Here is a 26,422-nt window from a genome sequence, read left to right as displayed (position 1 = left end):
TGACCTCATTTCCTTGGTACTTTCATCCCCATCATTTAAGCACACAACCAAGAAATAAAGATTATGTATTTCTACTGATGTGATAACGTTGGAACCTCGCAAAGGGACACCGATGTTCTAACCCAGCGGTGCTGTTGGGCTTGAGTTAAATCAAACTCCAGCAAATAATAAGCAATTATAATTTCCAGTAATGTTGTTTCATCAAGCCTTGGAGAATTCCTATGCTTTGGGTAAGCATCTGGAGAGGGTGGAATTGCACTGGAGGAAGGTTAGGATGCTTTGTTTGTCCCACATCGAGAAAAGCTACGAAGACTCTTCCTTCACATATCTATAAATTGAACGCCCCTTTGTTATTGGGAAAGGCGTGGGCCAACTAACGAGAATCACAAAAATGCCCTTGATTCTCAGCTAAGCCAAGCGGCTGGAATAAAAACAAAAAATTGAGTTGAGCAAAAGCCAGTGGCTTGCTCTCAGCTCGATTTTTAAGTTGGCTTCTTAAGTACAAATTTTTTTATTTTTTTTTTCTTCAAAAACCGGTTAACCTCTAACCGTTTAATTAACCGCTAACTAGGGCGGTTAACCGTCTAGCGGTTAGCAGAGGTGGTTAGTAAATTTTACTAACCGCCTCTGCGATTGCGGTTAGCAGTTTTAGCCATTAACTGCTAACCGCAACCTCCTTTTCACCCCTATGTTTTACACAAAAATTAATTTTTTTTTTCCTTCCATGCCTTTTGTATCTTTTCTTAATCAATTTCTAACCGTGGTATTAGAGTCAAGTTATGGAAGACAAAGAAAAATTAAGAGAGTGAGAGAAAGTGGAGACGTTGAGGGGAAGATACTAAATTGAAGAGAGTTTTTGGAAAAAAAAAATCATATATTCTTCAATATCCAAAAAGAGTTTTTTTCCCAATCAAACCCTATCACCAAATTTGAAGAGAAAACTCCCATGGTTTGAGTTTGAAAAAGGCGATTTCAGGAACTTTGAAAAAGGGGGAGAATTCACAGGTTGAAGTTTCGAAAATATTCACCCCTAGCATCCTTCAAAACGAAGTCGTTTCAAGTCACTTAAAAAGGTGTCTTTCGACTTCTTTAGAAATTAGAAATGACATCATTTCTGTCCAAGGGAACAACGTTGTTTCACGCCCCATCCAGGACGACATTGTTTTGGCACCTATCCGAAATGATGTCATTCCGCAGACATTGGAGGTGGTCTGCAAGAAACGACATAATATCATTTTGTATAAGGCCATAGACGGCGTTGTTTCGAGTAGTAGGCCAAATTAGAAGCCCATCTCGAACCGGCCCAAATTTTAAGCACACAACCTTAAAGTCTGTCTTGAAAGCAAAAGCCTAAGAACAAGCCTAAGCTTAGAAAGCCAAGGACCAAGTTGACCTAGAAGCGCGGCCACCGAGCAGCCGACCCTTGCCATCTAGCCGAACCACGCGCCAGAGCTACGTGGTTCGCTGACCTGTCGTTGCCATAAACTAGCATGAACCAGTTCGGTTAGATGCATATGAATTGCCTAAATCATCTAGTTTAAGCCATATTTGGTGTTTTTGCTTGTTTTGGCTTGTTTCAGCCCCAATTTAGACCATTGAAAAGACATTTTACAGTCTTACTAAAAAAAAAAAAGAAAGAAGACATTTTAAAGATTGTTTAAAGGTGAAGATCACTACAATATTTTTAGAAGAAAAATCACAAGAAGGTATGGGATATGAGAGAGTCTTTGCATCAAGGATGCAGGGACAAGCAATGAAGGTACGTTTCCCAAATTTGGATGTTACCAAAGCAACACAAGGAGGTGGCATTCATTGTTCTCGATATGTTGCAGTATGAGATATCGAGTCACAAACGATTGAGGGGTCCGCATTCATTGAGGATTGTTAGGATTGTTGGGCATAGCTTGAGGGACCCGTGGCCACTGGGCATCCACCGTTACACTCTTCCAAGAAGAGGTGAACGGGTCAATTCGCCATATCCAGATTTGACGTACTACAAGGCTTGCTTGAACGATTATTAGGCTAGGTTGACATACGCTGATGTTGAATGAATTTATTATTATTATTATTTGTTTATTTTATTTATTTGGTCTACAATAATTAGAACTATATATATATTTTTTAATTGTTGTGTTGTAACTAAGACAATTTATACTTGTTAATTTGTATTAGTAAATTTTTTTTTATCGTATCCACTTTTAAAAATGGCTATTCCATGTGGTATTGATGCCTCGAAGGTTGAGAGCTTCAATGGGATAAATTTTTAGAATGCGGTAACGACATATTTCTTAAGTACTGACACATGAGAAAACATTGTATACGTTCACAATTGACAAGCCATAAGTGGAAGACCAAAAAGATAAAAAGGTCGTCAAGAAACAAGAAAAATGGATGGAAGATGACCTAATGGCAAGTGTCACCTTTCTCCATAGTATGAAGGACAACAATATTCCTCTATTTGAGGGGCATTAGACAACAAAGGACATTATCTAGACTTTAGACAAAAGTAGGTCTGACATATAGACAACTGTTATTAAACAAATATAGCAATGATCATGTGGGTGAGAATGACTATGTGGGTGACCATGTAAGCTAGTTGGAACTTGTTGCAAAGGAACTTGCAAATGCTGGTCACCCAATATCAGACAAAATGCAATTGACTACCATATTTAATAGTCTTCCATTATCATGAGAACATGAGGTAACTTTTTTGATGCATAATGACAAAGAAATTTCCATGATATCTCTCTATGTTGCTTGTGTTTAGAAAAGAGGATGAAGAAAAGAAGGAAAGAAGGGACAATAAGCAATCTAATGATGGCTCAAACCTCGCATGCGCCGAAATTTAAAGGCAAACATAAGAAGTTTAAGAGAGTGGCAAGGTAACCCAAATGGTGGAAATAAAGTTAAAGGAGCATGCTACAAGTGTGGAGAGAAGTGATACTTCAAGGTGAATAGGTACAATGGCAGCAAGAACAAAAGGAAATTGTAGTGATAGTCACTGAAGTAATGATGGCGAAACCTACCTCAAATTCTAGATGGATATATTCAGCAGTGACAAGACACATATCAAGAGGCCAATAATTTTTTTTTGTGGACTTTAAAGAAAAGGCGACCGGGGAGCACAAATTATATGTAGACAACATACTTACAGTGAACATAAAGTATACATAGGCAAACTCTCTGCCTAAACCCAACCAAACCGTCAGGAATAGCATCTTCTGGCACTGGAAGCATAATTATCCAAACTCTCCCAACCTATGAACCTCCTCATACGGTAGATATTGGCGGCAATATGAAGGAGAAGAGATTATATATAAATATAAGTGTGTATATTAGTTAATAAGAAAATATGTATGTTATACATAAATATGAACAAGCTAACGAGTCGACTTAAACATATACAAGCTATGTTCGTAAACATTAATTAAGTTGAGCCAAGTTTATACAAATATGTCTTATTTAATAATCAAGCATAATATTATGTTTACAAACGACTCATATATTAAATAAACCGAGATTAAGTCTTAAGTTTATTCGACCCAATAACCCTAGCTGCACACTTTTTTGTTCTTGTAATCAATTCTTTCGCACTTGACCTTTCGGCAAGGAATTCGATTCTTAGACACAAAAGCCCGCGAATTTATTCAAAGAGTAAAGCAAGGAATAATACTTTGGTAGATCAGGTCCATCACAATCATCGTACTCTAACCATCAGCAACGATCCAGCTCCATCCACGTGGCATTGGGACCCGGCATAAACTTGAACGGTGATTGAGCGTAAAAATCCATTGAGACTGACACTGCTCACCGGTACCAAACCCCAACCCTCCCCTCTGAGAAAAGCTTTCCACAGAGAGAGAGAGAGAGAGAGAGAGAAAGAGACGCACCGAAGCACCGAATAATGGATGCGGAGAAGACAGCAGAGCTGGAGCAATTCATAAAGCAATGCAAATCCAACCCTTCACTTCTTCACGACCCTTCCCTTGGCTTCTTCAAGTCATATCTCCTAAGGTATTGTGAATTCACACAGTTTCTTAGCGTTAATTTCTGCTATTGATTCTTTCGTTGACTCACCTCTGGGAATTTCCATGTTTGAAAGCTTGGGAGCTCGAATTCCGCTACAACCAAAAACGGTGCGTCTCGATTTTACTATTATTTGTAAATGCAGCGAATATTGCTCCGTTTTAACTCCCTGTGCTCGATGTTTTGGAATTTTTTGGTGTTTTTACGTTGATTTGTTGATTTTTGTGAGTCTTGATCATGCTGTTATGTACTTTAAACGGAGAAGACAGTTGATTAAACTCCCAAGTTATCTTTTTGTTGAATTTTATAATAAAATGAAATATGTGAATAAAGAGTGGAAGCAGAGAGTGAGGAAGAGACATAAGTCCATCACTAGGAAGTGTCCAGTTGCTCTTATTGACTTGATTAATACAATTGTGTCATATGCTCTATTTGTAAATAGGGAAAATGTGGTAGGTGAGGTAGGCTGGAAAAGGTTATCAAATCTTTATAGACTATAAGGAAAATATATCAATGCTTAACATAGATTATATGCTAAATATTCTAGCATTCCCCAAAAACTTAAGCTGGAAGCTTGAACTTGGAAAGAAAAATAAATAACAATTTTTTTTTGGGCTGAAGCGGAGCTAGTGTGGCAACAAAAATATGTGTGTGAGCTCGGGTTTCAGATGTCTTGATTAGGGTCCTGTGTCGCAGGAGTGGAAACTTGGAAGTGAGATCGGCAGGGTCCGAATTGGGTGTGACACAAAAAGAAATCCAGGCGTGAAAGTTGGTGGAGAAGATGTGGTGATGGTGGTAGGCATGGCAGAATGGGGGCTGACAGGGGACTGAGGCCGGGTGATGGCTGGCGGTAGGTGGGCTGAGAGGTGGCCGATAGAGAATTGGGGCAAGATGATGACTGGTTGTAGGCAACTGAGTGGTGGCTGACGTTAGGCTAGGTGGTTACCGATTATGAGCCTTGTGGTGGCGGATGGCAGCCAAGCGATAACTTCGGCATATAGTTGCTGACTTTGGCTGGTTGTTCGGCATTGGCACGGGGGCCGGCTTCAGACGGTTGTTCGGCATCGGCGTGGTGGCTGTCTTCGGCATGGTGGTTGGATAACTAAGCCAACAATGGGCCGCTGAAATGGGTTGACAAGGGCCGTTGATTGGGTTGGCAACGGGCCACAACTGGGTCAACTAAGGTCCAAACTGGGCCTACTTGGGCCGAAAGTGGTATGGGCTGACTAAACAAAGTTGATGGGTTAGGCCGACCTGGCCGGATCGTGTCAGCTAATCCGATAGATGCACTTGTGTGAAGCGAGTGAATTGAAGTTGTGGCACGTGCAACATGTGAAGGCGTGAGGGGGCACATGAAGATGCTGTGCAATGCATGGGCACGCAAAAAGTGCGTGGACAGAGAGGTAAAAACGCTTGGTGGTGCACTGGGGTGAGTGGAGAGGACATTCCAATCAGCATTTTTCGTAGATCGGTAGATCTGCACCTTGTGGACTTGATTATGAGATTGGTTTCCTAGAATCAGCTTCGGACAAGGCTTGGGTTGGACTAGCAATGACGGGAGAAGGTGCATGGCTGCTGTGTGATGGCGGCAATAGTTGGAGAAAAATGAAGTCCACAAGAAAGTGACTCTAATACTATGGAGAATTTTATAGTAAAATGAAATTTGTGAAAGAAGAGCGGAAATGAAGAGAGAGAGAGAGACATATGAACTTTGGGGCGGGTTGGCCTTAGAGCCCTATGTTCACCACTAGGAAATACCTTGTATGGATACATTTTGCTCTTATTGACTTAACTAATACAATACAATTGTGTTACATGCGCTATTTATAGGAAAAATGTGGTAGATGAGGTAGGCTTGAAAAGGTAATCAAATCCTAGAGATTTGGTTACAGACCTGTAAGGAAAATATATGAAGGCTTCACATGGAAGCCTTCATATAATAATTGTTGGTTCTATCAAATTGGGCGAATTTGGAGGGGGAGGATACCAAGTTTATGATTTGTTTTATTGCTTTCGATTTATAATAATTGTTAGAACCCAAGTAAACCCTAAGCACTTATCTCCATATACTTGTTGATATACGTGATACCTTTCCACTCTACAACCAAATAAGAGGAGGGATAACTAATCCCCTCTTCCTCCTATTATTTAAGGGAACATCCAAACAAAGGAATGGAATAAGTACTCCCTCTTCTCGTCTCCTCGTCCTCTTAACCCCACCCCCTCTCTTTTTCTCTACTTTCCTCAGCCTCCAAAATCCTAAATATAGTTTAAGGTTGGTAATATACATTTGTTGGAAGGTTTATTACACACCTTTGAACCTTGGATCCTTGACAATTACTTTCCATGAAGTCTGAGTAGCTGACTGGCATAGCTTCAGAAATGTTTGTGCAGCTTGTGCGCAGTGGATATCAAATGATTTTCTTAAGAACCATAGGGTCTTTTTTGTTCTTGTTTCTTAAAACAGTTTTCTATTTTTTAAATTCAGCAAGACAGCAAACAAAATAGAACTGTGCTCAAATTTTCTTTAGTTCATTTTGCTAGCTATTGTGGTAAGGCATAGTCTGATTATTAGCAAATGTGCAGGAAAAGGGTGGTGACAAAATGTCAGACACTAGGGAACATTTTGATGCCAAAAATCCATCTACATCGACTGAGGATGATGATGCTGAAATTGTGGAGTCTGATATTGAGTTGGATGTTAGTGAAGTTGTGGAGCCTGATGATGATCCTCCACAAAAGGTGGGTGGCATAAAACTTGGTTGGGGTGCTTACTCCTGGTAATTTCCCTTTTTCTCGGGGGGTTTATCAACTAGTTCCTCAAACTAGTAGATTTTGTATTGCTTAATGGCAGATGGGAAATCCTTCAGTTGAAGTTACAGAAGAGAATCAGGACGCTGCACAAACAGCAAAATCAAAAGCTATGGAAGCAATCTCTGAAGGCATGGGATCATTTTATTTTTATTTTTTATGATTATCCTTTTGAATTGAAGATTTCTTCACTTCTGTTTTGTGGCCACTTTTCTTTCTGTTAATTAGATTGTATATTTCAGGTAAGCTGGATGAAGCCCTAGGTCATCTAACAGAAGCGATCATGCTGAACCCAACTTCAGCAATATTATATTCAACTAGAGGTGATCTTTTTCAAGTGAAAGTTATTTTATTTTAATGTGATCACCTTCTTTGGCCTTATTTCAACATTGCTTCAATCTCTTGAAAACCTAACTTTGTTATGCTTTCAGCTAGTGTCTTTGTCAAATCAAACAAACCAAATGCTGCAATCCGTGATGCTGATGCAGCTTTACAGGTTGGCTAATGGCCCTTCTTATACCTGTGCCTCTGAAGACTGCACAAGATGTTCCAATTAATAATGAACTAATGATGCATCCGAGTTTGTAATTTTCCGCGTTTCACACAAGTATGATGATCGTTTTTTTGTTATTCAGATCTAAAAGGACCTATATTTTTTTGTCCTAGATCAACCCTGACTCAGCAAAAGGATATAAAGTACGAGGAATGGCAAGGGCCATGTTGGCCCAGTGGGAAGCAGCTGCAAGTGATCTGCATGTAGCATCAAAGTTGGACTATGATGAGGAGATCGGTTTGGTGCTTAAAATGGTAAAATTTATTCTTTTGACAGGAGAAGCCACCAAAGAAATTGTTGCTTGATAATTCATTTAATTGGTAGGTTGAACCCAATGCCCACCGACTTGAAGAGCACCGCAGAAAATATGAACGTCTGCGAAAGGAAAGGGAGCTTAAAAAAGCTGAACGTGAGAGGCAAAGACAGCAAGCTGAACAGGTAAGTAGAGTTGATACCAATTTATTTATTTATTTTTTTACCTTTTCTGTGTGTTGAAAGATATTACATAGATTAGATACTTGAGATTTTCTGTAAATGAGATATGATTGGCAAGGGAAGATTGAATATCAATGTAATTTGAGGATAAAACTTTGGTATATCTGGCGATGCTAGATTGGTTATTTCATCTTCAGTGGAGATGTGGGTTGTTGTCAGGTTCTTAGTTCATTTATATCAATTCTCTTATTAATTAGGTCGAAAGGGACCTAGACTCTATAGCTAAGTCCATTGGCAAAACTGGTGTCAGTGAGATGGTATAAATATGTATGAAGCGTAGGCCTTGGATAAAATGTTTGGTATCAGATTTTTTTTTTCTTGTTTACTTTTTGGTGCTGCTGAGTGCTACGAGATGGTTAGGGTGGGGGTTGTTATACTGAGGGTCAGAATTCTTTGGTAATTGAATGATTGCTTCCCTGTTTATCCCCATGCTTGCTGAATGTCTTCGTATTTCAGAGATTGATAACCTTTATTCTGAATCTTCTTGCAGGATCGAGATGCATTATCTGCTTTAAAGGATGGTACGGCTGTTAATTCCCTTTTCCATCTATAATACATAAGTCTTCAAATTTATGCAGGAATAAATGTGTCTTTGCTTTCCCTCACCATTTATCCCTTTGATTACCATAAGAAGGTCCTGACAGTAACAACCATTTTCCTAGAAGAAATCGTTTCTCTAGAATCTCTTCCTATATTTATACTATTTATCCTTGAAAAACTAAGCTTGGGTTACAAACATGGTTAGAGCTTTACCAATTGACCAAAAGTAGGAAGATTAACTAAGAATCTGTGGAGCTCATTTACCAATTGACCAAGAGTAGATGCCATGCCCGCACTTGAATTGGGCTTTGAGAATTGTTTCATAATCACCTAGGGCCCTAGGCTGTGGGCACGAGCATTTTATTAATATAAAACTACATGTGTGATTGTTTTGTTTTTATAACTAAACTTTGTATGTTCTGTTTCGAGGCAATTCTGTTTGTTCTTATTAAAGTCTGTTACCTCCCAAATTTCCCTATTCTAACCTCTTTCCCTGACAGAAAGCCCCAAAATTTACATTTTCCCCTGTAAATACAGATGCTGACTTTTCAATAATAACTGTTGTTATTGTTGTTATGTTAATCATTTTTATGGACGTTGTTCTCAAGTGCGAAGCCCCTGGAGTTATTTTTTTTCCCTAGATTAGATTACAAATTACACCAATGTGTTTCTTTGATACACAGTCTCCCTCTTAAACACACGCCTTTTCTGCTGCACAAGAACATTCTAGGAAGGATTTCTTGGAGAGAATTGCATTCAACTTAGGTGAAAGCTATCAGATCTAGGCGGAAGGTTAGAGTTGAATGCAGTGCATTAGCTATATATCTGAGTTAGAGAGACTGGAGCACATCATTAAACTTGAAAAAACTTGTATGCGGCTGAATTCCTTGATCTAATGACAGGTAGTTAGAGAGGTTTCCCGAGCTGCCTTGAGTAGGTAGTACGTCAAAAACATCAGAGGCATGAAGTTGTATGATAATTGGTCTGAACAATTTTTTTCCCGAGTCATTGATTTATGAAAAAAATAATAACAGGTCATGGTGTTTTTAAGACAAATTTTGCTCTAGCTTATCTTACCATAATTTTGGCTTACAACAGGGGAAGTTATTGGTATTCACTCTACTAGTGAACTGGAAACAAAGTTGAATGCTGCTTCTAAGACATTTCGCCTGGCAATCCTGTACTTCACTGCAACGTGGTGCGGTCCCTGCCGCGTCATTTCTCCTCTTTACACAACCCTAGCTACGAAGTATCCGAAAGTTGTTTTTTTGAAAGTTGACATAGATGAGGCCAGGGATGTGGCTGCACGCTGGAATATTAGTAGTGTTCCATCCTTTTTCTTTATAAAAAATGGCAAGGAGGTGGACAAGGTTGTTGGAGCAGACAAAAGTGCACTTGAAAAGAAGATCGCACAGCACGCAAGCTAGATGTGAGCTAAATCTTGATGAGAATATGAATTCTAGTGTTTCTTGTTCTTGCCTTCTGTGTTTGATTTTGTCTGTCTACTATGTCCTACATGGACGATATGTCTCTGAAGATAGTACTGAGTCTTGTTAATTGACTCGTTGAGTCGTGTTACTTCAATTATAGCAGTAATAAGTTTGCTTATGTTTGTTGTGACTAGTGCGTTTAGGGTTTTTTTTTTGAGTTTGAAAAAATGTTTTGACGTGATATAAATGTGAATTGGGTTGGAATTGTGTGATTTTCGCCAAATTGTTGGTTCAAGAAATCAATGCTTACCAGAATTACTTCACAAAATCACATACCCAATAACCACAGGTTTGCTTGGAAAGATGAACAATAACTCATGATATGGAATGCAAATGATGTAGGACAAGTTACCTCTAAAAATCAAGATGTGGTTGGATTTTTCTTTTTATTTTATTTTTTCTTTTTATTTTACTAATAATTTTAGGATTTCTTATTTTATAGTTCTCTTATAACTTTAGGACACTTGTATTTTTTGGTTTTCTTTAAACTTCAGAATTTTTTTTTCTTTTCTTTTATTACTATTATTCTCTTGAAAACTTTTAGGGTCTATCTAGGATTGCATTGGAAAATAGAGCTTTTGTTTTATATTTTTATATTTTTTTGTTTTTGTTTTTGTTTTTTTTTTTTTTAAATCCTAATTTTCAAGCTTGGCCTAAAATTTTTTGAGCAATAAAGTCAAAAAATTACTTTTTAAGTTTATCAAACGGATTAATTTTTTTTTTTTTTTGTTGACATGTTCACACAAGGAAAGGGGGAGGGAGGATTTGCTAGTGACTTGCGCTTCATTAAGCGTGGTGCACAGCCGATTGAGTTACTTCTTGGGGACAAACGGATTCAGTTTTGCTTGGCTAAACTTTGTATGTATTAAAAATGTTTTTTAACCTCTATAACGCTATTCCAGCTTGGCTCTTAGTATCCTTAGAATTAGGATTTGTAGCCTATATAATAGATTTTATTAAACCTTATTTTGTAAGTAAGTGGGCTATTAGTTTAGTATTGAGTGGTTATCTAATGAAAGAAGATATTTCTTCTTTGTTTATCCTCCTTATGTGTTCAAGGATTTAATTATTCTATATTATACGGCTTCAACTACATTAGTTAGTATCAAAGTCTTTCTTTTCCCTGGCTTGGCTTGATAGCTAACCCTTGAGAACCAGTAGGCTTTGTGTAGTGTTCAGACAATTCTTGCTCGGTTAGTGGTGGATTTGCTTGTGAATAGTGGAAATGATAGGAGATTAGCCGCCTTCCTCTTCACTCGCCGTGAAGCCCTCAGCGCTGGCCGCCCCTTTTAGTTCTCCTTCCTTGATCATTACTTTGAAGAGGCTTGCCGGGTGTGCTGGCGTGTTTGGAGTGCTTTCTTGGGGTTGAGTGTGATTATCTATAGTTGAGGAACCCACAGGGAAAAAAGTAATAAGCTTTATTATTCATATTCAAAAGAAATTTGTTGAAAGATATGGTATATATGCTTCCATAATATGTGTTTGAATACTGTATTAGCTACTCTCCAACTTGGGAGACAAACATAAAACTAAGATATATAGTAGCAAATGCAAAGAGATAACAGATCGATCACTTCATTTCCTCTCATTCTTGGAGTAAAATCTCAGAACCAAGTAGAAGAAGAGGCGATAAGGAACTCCCCAAGCCAGCAAGATTCCTATGTCGTACCAAATTCGATGGTTTTCGCCTATACCCATTGAGAACAAGACATCTTGTCCGATTAACATGCAATCCTTTGGCAGTTGTGCAATAGTTCTGATGTGCAGACTGCTGATATTCACCTGTCCCAAAGGACCTGGTGAAAGATCCTGTTGCTGCCCATTATAGCACCTGCTGCCTTTGAATTCATTTGTCAACAGTGCCTCAAAAGGGTATTTGATTGCTGAGATGTAATGCAGCCACCTCCAGTATAGTGGGATTTGAGTTCTTTTCAGGAAGAAGCCGCAAGTGAGGAAGAAGAGAGCTGTGGTGGCAATCACAACAGCATATCCTGTAATGTAGCTTGGAACAAGTGCACTAACAAGCATCACATAAGGTTGTAATGAGAGAGGCATAGAGGGTCAGCCAGAAGTAGAGGACATTGCTTTTGAGTCCAAGGATGATTTTGGTGATGGCTGCAAATGTGAGACCTTGGATTGCAAAGAACGGCAGATACACGAGAAGCGAGGAAATGACGTAAGAAGAAGCGCGATAAGCATTGTGGGATGTCTCTCTGCTGAAGATGAATCTTTCTTGGATGAATGTCGGCACGGCATCGTTGGAGGAGAAGAAAACAAGGCAGACTGTGAAGATGTAGAAGTTGAGAAGCCGGTTGACGTCTTTGAAGGTAGGATGACTGAGGTTTTTGAAGAGGGAAGATAGAATGAATGCCATTACTGCCAACACAATCTCCCGTGAAAGGAAGAGTTCTGGAGTTCGAATTACGTTGAGCGCGGTCCGCCATGAGAGGACGGCAACCTCACGGATCCACGGGTTTGCATATTTGGGGCCGTGATGCGGCGGCTCATCAAGCACTTCTCCCACCTCAAATTCTTCATAAGAAGTTGCTGCATAAGAAGTTGGTGCATAAGAATTCATGGACGGGCTAAAGACTGCAGGAGTTCTAGGAGGATTGTGTTGAGGTGTAGTATATTGGCTTGAAGCTAGGCTTCTTGGTCCCGGAGTGAGTACTCCGGGGGTCCGTCCAGGTGTTCTAGCCGGAGTCCATGACGGCGGTCGACCGGGGGTTCTCTTGACACCATGGTAGATCCATATTGAGAAATCTTTGTAGAACTGAGAAGCTAAACGAGGATTATAGATGCTACTGTGCAGTGGTGTGTGTACCTGTTAGAAGATAAATTAAATGATTAAATTCATCACTTCCTATAAGTAAAGCTTTTGAGATAAGTAATAATTTAACATGGTAATAGAGCTAGAATATGATCCCAAAAGTGATGGGAAGTGTTGGAGTATAAATTAAATGATTAAATTCATTATTTACTATCAACTTAAACTTTTGAGATAAATAATGATTTGACAGTACCATTTTCCTTTCAAGTGAGTTGTCAAAATTGTCATCATCATCTTCCTCATCATCGTCATCGTAATCATCTCGTCCGGATTCCGGTTGAGGTGTTTGGGAACTGGAATTAGAGAATGCATTAGTACTACGGAGGCTGATCATATGCCTAGATGCAGCAGGGCTCTTTTTGTAAGGTGTCCGAGGTGTTTTTGGAATGGGAGTTTTGGCCACTTGATCAGGTTTGATGCCCTCTCGTTGGTACAGCACCAATGGGTCTAGCCCTACTGTTGATTCATCATACTCTTTGATCACATCTAGGAGATACTCAAGGCTGTTCTCACCATCTGGTGTAGGCCTTCCAAATCCAGCTAGGTGAGCAGAAAGCGCACGTGGGCTTCCCAAATATACCAGTCTTCCCCTGCAATTATTTGCCCACTTAATAAGCATCAAGTCAACTACCGAATCACAAAGATGCTTTTTTATAAGCTTTGAGTAATGTTATGTAGTAGATTATTATACGATTGTCATAAAATTGGGATAACGTGATGGTAATTAACTATTGATGTTTCTTTTTTACAAGTCCTTGTTTATCTAAAGACTAATTTTCACTATTAGGTTATCTTAGTTGCATGACCGTCGTATAGTAGTTTACTAAGGACACAATTTTCCTCCAAACTAGTTTAGAGAAAATTTCTTTCAACTTACTTTAATAAGTGTCAAGTATCATTTAACATGTTTGAATTTCTCAAAAATCAATGTTTGGTTTTCTAGGTTAGTAGAATATCAATAAATGACTATTAAGAATATTAAAGAAAACACGTAAGAGATGACATTTGATACTTATTAGAGTAGGTTGAAGGAAATTTGTGTCCGTCTACTAACATTATGTTAAGGATTGTGTTTGAAAAATAAAGCTTTTAAGTAATTTTTTTTTTTTGCAAAAGCTTTATTTACAAGTTTTTGCCAAAATGGCGTTTTAACCATTTTGAGCTTTTTGGACCCTTAAAAATATTTTTAATTTTTTTTTATCAAACGGGTACTTTTTTCTTCAAATAGATTTTTTGAGTGTTAAACGCACGTTTAGACCCCTTAAATACACACCCAAATAGGCCATAAATAGTATTTACTCATAAGGTTTTGGTTGAAGTCCAATAGTTTACAAAAAAATAATGTTATTTAGTAGATTGTTATACAATTACAGTACGATTGCAATGATTTGAGTATGAAAATCAAGCTTTGAATTAATTAACAAAGGCTTGTAAAAATAAAGAATTAATGGTTGTTTTTCACTGCCACGTCATTCCAATCGTATATGTAGCTAGCCGTCTATGAAATAGCATTTTAACTTCCCGAATTCAAGATAATTCATGGTTTCTTCTCCATGATCTATTTTTCGGCTTTAAAGGGTAGCTAATATTTCCCAAATTCTAGATTGTGCAGATGAACAAAATGGACATGTTGTTTGGTTTACCTTGCAAGGACAGTGATGCGGTCGAGGAGCATTTGAATTCTATAGGAAGGCTGGTGGATGGTCATGAGGACAATGCTGCCACCTTTAGCAATGTCCTTCACCTTCTCCACCACACTGTAAGCACTTGTGGAATCCAGACCTGAGGTTGGTTCGTCAAGGAACAGTAACGATGGCTTGTGGATTTTGTCGATTCCGATCGACACCCTCCGCCGTTCCCCTCCCGACACCCCTCTCGTCTCCTCATTACCAATATATGTTTGTGTTACACTCTGCAAATATATTCACGTTCTCATCAAATACTTTTCCTTAATTTGTGCGCTGAGAGAGAGAGAGAGAGAGAGTTATATAAATGTGTATATATATATACCTGCAAGCCGAGTTGATCAAGGAATTGAACTCATGGACTCTGTTTCTCTTTTCAGCCCTGGAAATGGAAGGAGGAAGCCTGACCTCGGCTGCAAACATGAATGTCTCAAACACTGTCAACATGGGGAAGAGCTGGTCGTCTTGCATCACGTATGAAGATAACATTTTCATGTAGCTTGTTGTTACCTGCATTACCAACCCATACGTCGTTAAGATATAAATTAAATGATTAAATTCATTTCCTTCTATCAGCTTAAGTGATGGTTTAACATGGTATTAGAGCAGATATTTTGAGTTCGAATCATGTTTCTAAGGGTGAAAAGGCAGGTGGTTAATAACTGTTAACTAACTGCTAACCACTTTTGAAGGCGGTTAACAAAAACTGCTAATTGCCTAGGTGGTTACAGTTAGCGGTTTTAGGCTTTTTTAAAACCGCTAATTACTAACCGCCTATGTATATATATATATATATATACACACACATGAAATGATGTCGTTTTTGTGTTTAAAATTTTAAATATATATAAAAATGCATAAAAATCTAGAAACGATGTCATATGTAGTATAATATTATCGTATTACCATATAAACGGCATCGTTTTGGTTTTATTTTTTTAAAAAAGTGGTTATTAGAGTTGCTAACCGCTAACTAACTGCTTCTGCTAAACGCCTAGCGGTTAATTGCTTAGGCGGTTAGTAGATTTTACTAATTAACAGTTTTAGCTAATAACCGCTAACCGTAACGGCCTTTTTACCCTACATGTTTCTATCATTTATCTCAAATCTCAATGAAATATTTTGCATGTTGGGATTTAGAGAAAGTAGTGAGGAAAAAAAAAAAACAAGAGATGGAATATTACTGGCTTTCCATCGATTTTAACAGATCCTGCAAGGCTCCCTTGTGCAATCCGAGCAGCCAGGGCATCAAGAAAAGTGGATTTTCCAGCACCACTAGGCCCCATGATGGCCATAATTTCACCCTTGATGGCCTGCCCAGAGATGTCATTAAGAAGATAAGCTTCTCTCTTAATCCACTCCCCATCCTTCTTCTGCTTCTTTATCACACTGTATGAGAGGCTGCTGAATTCAACACCTTGGCCGGGAACCATCTTCCGCGGTGCAGGCGGCTCAGCGTTTTTACCTGCAGCACCCAATTTGTCGAGGTCCAAGAGGGTCTCGAGGCTCCTATTCATTTCCGTCCGGCCGAGCTTCGCCATGGTGGTGATTTCTGTCGGCTGCAGGTCTTAGCCAACAACCGGTGTGAAGGCAGGGGCTTTGAAGAGCTGAGATTGAGGAGTGAAAGGGTATAAAAAGGAGGGAGATGGTGGGGTATTCATGCAGGCAATGTGGACAAGAAGTGAGGCGGTTAAAATGAAAGCAAATAAATAAAGAGGATTGGAGGCTTGTGAATATGTTTGAGAAGAAAATTAGGAAAGAGGAGGAGGAATCAGACGGCAAGGCTTAAGGGCTTCCCTTTGGGCTTCACACTCATTTGCTTTGATATTCCCGGAAGATGTGTGGATTATTGTACGTGCACTAGAGACAACCTATTTCTTTCTGTCTATTTCATTTTGTTTTCTCAAATAAACATAAGAATTTTCTTAAAATGCCTTAAGGTGGATCAAGAAAGCTTGATTCAAATTTGAAAAAAAGATTAATTGATAAATACTTCTATATATTTTGGAACAACCAAAAAAGAAAGCATCTCATCTATATTCAAAGGTCTACTCCAACTGTTAGAATATTTTGATTTTGATATTATTTTATTATGTTGCCTTATATGTTTTAGGGTTTAGTCTAGGGTTTCTTTTCCACTACTTCTTCTTTCTCTATATATAGAGAGCTATGTAAGCATATCATATCATTATCAATATAGAAGATATGTAGCCCTATATGCTTCCGCTCTCTCTCTCATTCTTCCGCTCCAATATATATATATATATATCACCAACAAATTTTGTTAGGAGACCAAATGGCGTGATCAGGCCTCGTTTATGGAGCTTAAACGCATTTTTAAGCTCCTCAAACACACACCTAAATATGCCCTTAGTCCGGAACTCGCACGGTACGTATATCTATTCATTCCCAAAATCAAAGTTTATGGACGGTTCATCTATGCTTAAAGGTCATGCTTATGTCACTCCTAGAAGCTCCAACAAAAACATTAAAAAAAAAAAAAGAAAAAAAAAAGGAATATTGAGTTCGATTGGATGCATTTTAATTTGCCAGTTAGCTTTTTTCCACCACACTTTAAAATGTTATTTTTTATTAATTTAATTTTAAAATTAAATCTTAACAAATATATATATATATAAAAATATTTGAAGGGGTGGCTAGAACTGGGGCTACCACCCCTGGCCACCTCCCAACTCCTATATATGGGGCGGCCGCAAGCCACCCTAGCGGGATAGGGGTGGCTTTGCGGCTACCCCTAACCTGTAGCCACCCCATGGTGGGTTTTGTGGTAGCTTGGGGTGGCAAAAAATTAAATTAATAAAAAATGATATTTAAAGTAAGGTGGAAAAAGAGTTGATGTGGCAAAACGGTGAGTTTTGAGATTTAATGACAAATGTTAGACATTTTGAAGAAAATGTAATGGAAGGACTTATGACATCTTTTCGATTGACTCATGGAGTAAACATTATTAAAAAAAAAAAAAAAAAAAACAAAGTTGATGGAGTTTTTTTTTTTTTTTTTTACGCGTTGACTCAGGAATTTATTATACATTTACCCTAAAAAAAAAACCACTATAGAAATTTTTATTAGCAAGCAAAAAGAGCATCATCCAATCACCTTGTCATTCTGCACTCTCAAACTAGTCTTGTTCTTTCAAATGTTATTGTCCCCATGTCATTTATTAGGCTGAGCAACCTTATGAAAGCTGCATTGATGACCTTGTTTATGGTTATTCCTTTCCCTGGCTAGCAGGGGCGGAACTAGGATTTGGGGTATGGGGGGACGGAATATTTTTTTTTTTTTTTGGGTTGGGGAAATGGACGGACTCGTATAAATACAAAAGCATATAGATACACATAATCTCTTTATATGTATGTTTGTATAAAATAAAAGTATAAAAGTGTTACATCTAATCTCATGGCATCACAAATACATAATAATATAAAAAACTAGCAAAATAGCGTAGAATAAAAAATAATTTTTTTTTTAAAAAAAAATTAGCAAAATAAATTAAACACGATTTATAGGGTCTATGAAAAAAAGTACCTTTGAGCGTTAACTATTTTTCGTAACAATCCCCACAAGCCCCAAATAACAAGAAGAGAAATGCTAAAAGTTGAGTCAAACAATGGTGCAATCATAAATGATTAAACCATTTAATTTGTGATGTCAAAACAAATATTATAAACCTAAATGATGTCAAAATAACTATTCAAAAAACTGATTGTTGGGTTTTTTTTTTTTTTTTGATTGTTGGTTAGAAGCTACTCAAAGATCCCAAATCATTTAACTTTTTTCATTCACATATTCAATCAAAGTCCTAAATCCAATTGAGTTTTTAATTAGAAGCGAACTAGAATATAGAGGGAAACTAAATGAATTGGGTATTTTAGGTTTTTTATATTGAAGGAGGGTGCAAGGTTTTTTTTTTTAAAAAAAGAAATGAAGGGAAAACAAATATTATTTTTTTGGGGGGAGCAAAACTATAAAAAATAATTAAAATGGACACATATATTATTTTGGGGGAGCAAAAATAAGAGAAAAAATTAAAAGGAGATACAAATATTATTTTGGGGGGACAAAATATCATTTTGGAGGGACAAATTTATAAAATGGGTAGATTTTTAAGGCAATTAATAAAATTTTGAAAGATTTTGGGGGGACATTCGTCCCCCCAACACTAGCTGTAGGTCCGCCCCTGCTGGCTAGCTTCCTATATTTCATCATTTGGTTAGGACTATTTCATAGATGTATGAATTGGGCAATCGGATAAATATTGACATCTCATTAATGTAGACTCTAATGTTGCGGATGAGTTCATCAAAGTGTTCCTGTTGGGATTTTTGTGTTGTTTATGGTTGGTGCCGGTTAGGGGTGCGTAGATTTCCGGGTTGGTTTTTGATGGCAAGTGGAGGCAGAGTCATGTTTTAGTTTCCAATAAAATTTGGAGGCGAAGACAGAGGTTAGTTTTCGTTTCCAATGAAATTTAGACTCGCCTGACTCCTTCACCAACAGTTCGGAGGTGGAGGCAAGGCAAAAATGGCCTCCATTGGAAAGGAAGTGGAGGATTTTTGACTATTCCTGTAACGACACAGGAAAAAACGTTAGCCATATCTGCGCTATCACCTCAAAATGACTAGTCAATTTGAGCTTCCTTAGAATTCATTATAAAGCTCAGTTTCACTTAGTAACTAGGCAATGTGGGATTTAGCACCCATGACTATCTTTATAAACCATCTACTCTATGGGGCTTCTTCTCATCTTCCCAATATAAGATTGGGGTGTTACAAACTCCCCCTTTTAAATTCCTGACGTCCTCGTCAGGGTCATGTCATGCAGTGCTCTAGTACTACATGACCTGACGTTACTAGGTGGCTTTGATACCACTTGTAACGACCCAGGAAAAGTGCTAGCTATATTTGAGCTATCACCTCAAAAGGACTAATCAATTTGAGTTTCCCTAAAATTCATTATAAAGTCCAATTTCACATAGTAACTAGGCAATGTGGGATTTAGCACCCATGACTATATTTATAAACCACCTACTCTATGGGGCTTCTTCTCATCTTCCCAATATGGGACCCGGGTGTTACACTTCCAATCCCGTCAGAGGTACTGGAATACAAAAATATCATTTTCAACTCTCCCAACTCTGATGCGCACCCTTAGTGTTGATCCACCAACTGTTTGTTTTGTTTTGTTTTTTTTCCTAATAAAATAGGAGAATGAGAGATCCTGATAGAAATGAGAATGAGAGGTCCTATGAGAATGCTACCAAACACAAGGTGGGTAAGGCCCATTTTACTAAAGCGTGTGCACGGTGGTATGTCAAGTGTTGTTGTTTTTTTCTTAAAGTTTCTTATTTCTTTGCTGTTGTGCTAGGAGTTAGCTGTGTGTTTGTGCATTTAGTTTTGTTTCCTTGTTAATTATATTATCATTCCTTTTAGAAGGATAAAATAGTTCATCAAAAGCCTAATTTTACACCCAATCATTTTGTGATAATGCATTATATTATATATGTGGCTTGTTAATTTTCATTACAGAAACATCCCCCCCAACCAATTCAGCAGCTGCCCTTGCTCCCTCTTCTTCCAACAGTAAGTGCCTAGATTTTACTTCATAATTTTTAGTTGTTGGTTGCAAAGAAGTACAAATTTTTTTTTGTCATATTTCTCTTCCTTTCAAGGCCCTTGCATTGGGCAGATATTGAGAACATTTTATCTAATTTCTAATTATTGATGTGATACCCTCAACTTGTATCTTTATGCATACGAGGCTTGGGACACAAGTCTTACTCTATATTTTTTTTAACAAACCTGTCACTAAATTCAAGCTAAATTTTGCGTTCAAAAGAAAATCTGAATTGTGGGGCCTGATTTTGAACACATAAATAGAACTAGAGAATTAAGGCTTGCCATTTATCAGTAAAGATGATATTTCTCTATCTCTCATTTTATTTTCCATCGGTCAAGATTTAATCTACTATTTGATTTAAAAAATGAAAAAGTCTATATATCTCATCAAACTACCACCAAATTAACAATACTCCTCTCAAACTTTTAAATTATTACAAAATTGATAATATCCCCCCAAGACAACAAAAAGACAAAAATGACCCTATATGTTTTTAAATAAGACAAAAATACTTTAATAAATTTGAAAACAAAAAAATAATAATTATTTAAAAAAAATTAGTTCTAGTTTTTTTTTTTTGTTTTTTTGTTTTTTAAATTTACTTTATTAAGAGTATTTTCATCATCGGAGGCATTGATAATTTTTGATAATTTGGAAGGGAAACTATCTCAATTAAAAGTTTAGAGGGAACATTATCAATTGAATGATAGTTTGAGAGGGTACTGAAATTCAAATTAAAAGATAAATATATTAAATTTAGAGTTTTTGAAATTTATGAGGTAATTGCAAAAACAGTGACAATTAATCCGTTAAATAAAATTTTCACATAATTGCCCAAAGGTAGACAATTACTATAACAAATTGTGTGTTTTAAATAATTGGGACATAAGCTATTGGATGTAAATTTTAGCTAGTTTAATTTATACAATTTAGGGAAAAATATACTTTACCCTCCCAAAGTTTAAGCCGATTTTCAATTTGATCCTCAATGTTTCAATTTTTACAATGCACCATCCAAGTTTAAAATTTTTTCAATTCAACCCTCAATGTTTCAATTTTTACAATGCACCTCCCAAAGTTTAAATTTTTTTCAATTCGACCCCAATGTTTCAACTTTTACAATGCACCCCCAAAGTTTAAAATTTTTTCAATTTCGCCTATCCATTAGTTGTTGTCATCTTCTCTGATGAAAATGTGATCACATGACTCGCAAGTGATCACTTATGAGCCTGCCTTCCCCAAAATGCCCCCAACCTAGCCGTCTTTAATTTAGAGATGAACTCAGGCAAACACGACCTTTATGATATTGAACCTTTCCTCCCAACTGAGAATTGTTTTTGGCTCATCAAACAAGAACTTGTCTAAGTTCCCATTGGCCATAAAATCATACACAAGAAGAAAATCGCCTCCTCTGCGACACCAACCCAATAACTGAACCAAATTCTGGTGGTGAAGCCAGCCGATGCTAGCGATTTTGAAGATGAACTCAGGCATAACTTGTTTGGAATCGTGCCAGATTCTCTTAACCGCAACTTCGGTCTTTGAATTTGGAAGCGTCCCTTTGTAAACTCGACCGAATCCGCCATGCCTGAGTTGCTCTTTGTCTTTGAAGCTATTGGTTGCTTTCTTTAGTTCTTCGTAAGAGTACCAATGCGTGCCTAGTTTGAATTCTCAATCTTCGATTATGTCGGCGTTCTTTATCTTTCTGAAGATGTAAATGGCAACGGCGATTGCAGCGCTGCAACAGAAACTCCCACTGTTAGACCTGTGTAGTTCTTCTTGGGTCTTGGTAGAGAAGGCAGAGAAGAGAGATCAAGGGCTAGAGCTTGCCTATTAATCTTGAAGCTCCATCTCAAGAGGTAGTGTGAGCTGGCGAGCAAACTCATTGAAGCAGAGAACCCGACGAACATAAATTCCTGGAGGATCGTTGAGAGATCTACAGGAAATGACAAGATTGACTTTCTGGGTTTTGAAGAAGACGATGAACTCGAAGTCTTGGACAGTGTCGAATTCAACTACGAAGAGATGGGTTGGGGGCGTTTTGGGGAAGGCAGACGCATAAGTGATTACGTGCGAGTCACGTGATCACATTTTCGTCAGAGAAGACATCATCGACTAACGGATAGGCGGAATTGAAAAAATTTTAAACTTTGGGCGGTACATTGTAAAAATTGAAATATTTTGAGTCGAATTGAAAAAATTTTAAACTTTGGAGGTATATTGTAAAAATTGAAACATTAGGAATCGAATTGAAAAAATTTTAAACTTTGGAGGGTGCATTGTAAAAATATTGGAAGTCGAATTAAAAATCAGCTCAAATTTTAGAGGGTAAAATATATTTTTCCATATAATTTAAGAGTTTTAGCTAATATGCAAGAGGGAAAAGCCGTAATAAGATATTTCTTATAAAGAAATAAATTAAGTAGAAAATACAAATTAATATTAATTATTGCTGCAATATCCTAATTGGTATACGCTGTTGAGCAACTTTTTAGAGGTTGGATTTCCGTTTCTACAATTTCTGAGTGGACATATTCTCGTGCATGGCAACTTTTTTATTGCATTTTCAACGTCACGAATATGGAATATTGAAATATCTCCCCAACGGCTTTCTTAAATTTCATAAACAGACAAGGACACGTTTACCTTGTCTGTTTAATTATAAGGATGTGTTCCACTGTTCCAATAGTATATACCCAAAAAAACCAAACACATACGACTACCTTGAAAAAGATTTGTAACTGCCGCATAAATTGGTCATTTGGAGGGGCGAGAACGTAAATAGAATTACTTGTTTCCAACTATATATATTTATGAAAAAGCACGTACGAGAGAAGAAAAAGAAAAGAAACCCATCAATTTTCTCATTGAAAAATCATGGCATCCAAGCACATTTTAGCATCGTTTCTTTTGTTTTCTTCATGGGTGTTCGTGGGCTACTCTGAAATAGGATTTGCAACCGCTCTTCAAGGAGGCTCATCGGGGGGTGGAAATTCGATGGCATGCTTACAGAAACTCCTTCCATGTCAGGCATACTTGAAGCCACCCTCCTCGCCGCCTACGGCGTGCTGTTTGCCGTTGAAGGAGATGGTCTCCGACGATCCCAAGTGCCTCTGCGACGTATTCGACAATCCAGACATCTTGAAGTCGCTCAACGTTACCAAGGATGATGCCATGAAGCTTGCAAAGGCCTGCGCTGTCAATGCCGACATTTCAGTTTGCAACAAAGGTTTTTGGACATTTCTTTTCCTTCCATTTTTTGATCTACTTAATTAATTAATTAATTAGTCTTTATTATGATTTAATCATAAAATTAAATTGGAACATAAAAATTTAGGGATCCTTGTCCATAGAGTATATAAGTATATGCATGTTGAGCTTTTTTTTTTTTTTTTTTTTGACACTATTATTATGTCTATGTTGTTTCCTTTTAGATATATTTAACTTGGTTCTTAATTGGATACCTTCTTTGGTAAACAGAGTTGAATTAATTCATTGTGAATGTGATTTTTGTTTCTGATTTTTCTATCTGGGTGGTGAATCTAGTATACTTTTAATGGTCATGTGTAATGGCAAAGTTTGAAGCAAATCTAGAGATTTTTGTGAGAATCACAGACTCTACTAAATTGTGGATATGATAGGATAAAAGCAATAGCCAGTTGGAGGCTTGATTGATTGATGTCATTCTTATAAGTTTTTAGCAGAATTTGAATGTATTAATCTTCTTCTAAAAAGTGTCTTTCATTGTGATTCAATTAATCAAGCATTGGACCTATTTCACATATCTGTTTTCTGAACTGTGAAGTTTAGGCTTTGATCCTAAAGTGTTTTTCTATATGGAAATTGGCAGAAAAAGACCCTACTTTAATCTCTCATTTTGTATAAATTTGTATTCATTTGTTTTTCCCCACTGTGCTCTGTTCTATAGAATACAGAAAATTTGCATGCATGTTCTTTTTTTAAAATATATATATATATATATATTAGAAATTTTTATTAGCAAGCAAAAGAGCATCATCCAATCACCTAGCTTGTCATTCATGCACTCTCAAACTGGTCTTGTTCTTTCAAATCTTTTGAAAGCCATCACAGAAAAGGTTTTGGTGGTTTTCCTCATTTATGGCTATTCCTTTCCCTGGCTAGCTTCCTAGTTTCCAATAAAATTTGGAGGCGTGAATAGAGGTTAGTTTTTGTTTCCATCGAAATTTCGACTCGCCCGGCTATTTTGCCCGACTCCATCTCCAATATTTCGGAGGCGGAGGCAAGACAAAAATAGCCTTCATTGGAAAGGAACTGAAGGATTTCTGACTCTTCCAATCCCGTTAGAGGCGGAATGCGAAAATCTCATTTTCGACTCTCCCAAATCCGATACACACCCCTAGTGCTGGTTCGTCAAGTGTTGTTATTTCTTTGTTGTTGTGCTAGGAGTCATCAGCTGTGTGTTTGTGCATTTAGTTTTGTTTCTTTGTTATATTATCATTCCTTAGAAGGATAGAATAGTTCATCAAAAGCCTAATTTTGCACCAAATCATTTTGAGATTATCTTTTAATTTTTCTTAATGCTAATTTGATAATGCATTATATATCTGGCTTGTTTTTCTTTGCAGAAGCTTCCCCGCCAACCAATTCAGCAGCTGCCCTTGCTCCCTCTTCTTCCAACAGTAAGTTCCTAGATTTTACCTCATAATTATTAGTTGTTGGGTGCAAAGAAGTACAAATTTTTTGGTCACATTTCTCTTCCTTTCAAGATCAAATCTATGTGGCAGATTGCTCTTAACATTGGGAAAATTTTATCTGATCTCCGATTATTGATACGATACTCTCAACTTATATGTCATGCGTACGAAGCTTGGGACACAAGTCTTACTTTATTTTTTTTTAACAAGCCTGTCACTAAAATCATGCTAAATTTTCCATTCAAAAGAAAATCTGAATTGTGGGGCCTGGTTTTGAACACATAAATAGAATTAGAGAATTAAGGCTTGCCATTTAACAATAAAGATGATATTTCTCCATCTCTCATTTTATCTTCCATCAATCACCATCTAATCCACTTGTTAATTTTAAAAGGGAAAAATCGACGTTTTCCTTCAAAATATAACTCAATTGATAATGTGTTTTTTAAACTTTTAATTGAGACAATGCCCGCCCTCAATTACCAAAAAATTGATAATATCCCCCACAAGACAACAAAAAGACCAAAATGACCATAAATATTTTTCAATAAGACAAAAATACTTTAATAATTTTTTTTTTAAAAAAAAAATTATTATTATTATTATTATTATTATTATTTCTTTGAGAAAAAAACAAAATTTTTTTAAATTTCCATACCCAATATATATATTTTTTAAATTTAGTTTTAGTTTTTTTTAAAAAAATATATATATATTTTATTTTATTAAGGGTATTTTTATTAAACAGAGTTTTTCTCCAAACTGGGTTAGAGGAAGTCTATTAAAATGACATGTGTCCTTTTTTTTAATAACATGTAAAATGCACATAAGTTTTTAATATTATTTATTTCAACTTTGTCCGTGTTATTAAAAAAAAAACATGTGCACATCACATGTTCAAATAACACATGTCATTTTTATAGACTGAATTGGAAGAATATTTTCTCTAACTCAGTTTAGAGAAAAACTCTGTCCATTTTTATCATCGGGAGACGAGAGGACATTAAGTGTCCTGTTTGGAGGAGACTATTTCAATTGAAAGTTTAGGGCGAACACTGTCAATTGAATGGTAATTTGAGAGGGTAAGTAAACTTTACCTTTTAAAAATTAAAATATTATATTCCATTTCGTTACAAGTAAAAATGTAAGGGAAGTCCTGAAAGGTTTAAAATAACATATTACATTTTGCTTTTAAACTTGGGTTTAATTCACTAGCAGGGGTTTGAAAGGTTTCCATTTATGCCTCAATATTGGATGCTTAATTCCTGTTTATAAGTTGAAATATTGAAATCAGAAAACAAAAGTTTTGTAAAACAAAAGTCTTATAAATTGTTTTTGCTAACAACAGGTTCTTCCTCAAACAAATCAAGCAATTCAGCACCAAAAGTTGCAGTCTGTGGGTTCTCTCACTTTGGTGTTTCTGGTTTCACAGCTCTCATTGTGGCTCTATTTATTTCAGCATTCCAGGCCTGATAGATCTTTCTTGGAGTGAGGGAATTTGAACTTCCTATCCCAATAAATATACAGAATCTGTTTGTCAATGCATTTTAGAAGATGTTTTTTTTTTTTTTTTTTCGCATTATGATGTAACATTAAAAAGAAAACATGGCTCATATGTTTTTAAGAATGTTTGTTTCAATTGTTTTTTAATATTAATTTCAGAGACATAAAGTTTTCCTTTT

General features: G+C 36.8%; 3 protein-coding genes across 3 annotated transcripts; 2 read left to right on the top strand and 1 right to left on the bottom strand.

Moving 5' to 3' along the window:
- Window positions 1-3,669: 3,669 nt before the first annotated feature.
- LOC132184590 (TPR repeat-containing thioredoxin TDX) lies at window positions 3,670-10,033 on the top strand. The gene is made up of 10 exons (XM_059598278.1): window positions 3,670-4,014; window positions 4,103-4,136; window positions 6,613-6,768; window positions 6,881-6,968; window positions 7,080-7,160; window positions 7,269-7,333; window positions 7,504-7,644; window positions 7,715-7,828; window positions 8,376-8,406; window positions 9,524-10,033. The coding sequence occupies exons 1-10, from the start codon at window positions 3,905-3,907 to the stop codon at window positions 9,850-9,852; spliced, it is 1,149 nt and encodes a 382-aa protein (XP_059454261.1). The 5' UTR covers window positions 3,670-3,904; the 3' UTR covers window positions 9,853-10,033.
- A 1,457-nt stretch (window positions 10,034-11,490) lies between these two features.
- On the bottom strand, window positions 11,491-15,971 carry LOC132183596 (ABC transporter G family member STR-like). Its single transcript, XM_059596946.1, is given in 7 exon segments — window positions 11,491-11,950; window positions 11,952-12,739; window positions 12,939-13,335; window positions 14,389-14,657; window positions 14,756-14,782; window positions 14,785-14,940; window positions 15,615-15,971. Coding segments are annotated over 7 exon segments (2,454 nt in total).
- Window positions 15,972-22,924: 6,953 nt separating this feature from the next.
- On the top strand, window positions 22,925-26,296 carry LOC132185919 (non-specific lipid transfer protein GPI-anchored 9-like). Its single transcript, XM_059599734.1, has 3 exons — window positions 22,925-23,293; window positions 24,672-24,725; window positions 26,089-26,296. Exons 1-3 carry the CDS (start codon window positions 22,942-22,944, stop codon window positions 26,211-26,213), a joined length of 531 nt encoding a protein of 176 aa, XP_059455717.1. The 5' UTR covers window positions 22,925-22,941; the 3' UTR covers window positions 26,214-26,296.
- Window positions 26,297-26,422: the final 126 nt, after the last annotated feature.

This window comes from Corylus avellana, chromosome ca6, assembly GCF_901000735.1.
Source record: "Corylus avellana chromosome ca6, CavTom2PMs-1.0".
NCBI classification, from domain to species: Eukaryota; Viridiplantae; Streptophyta; class Magnoliopsida; order Fagales; family Betulaceae; genus Corylus; species Corylus avellana.
This window is presented reverse-complemented; position numbering and strand designations above follow the sequence as displayed.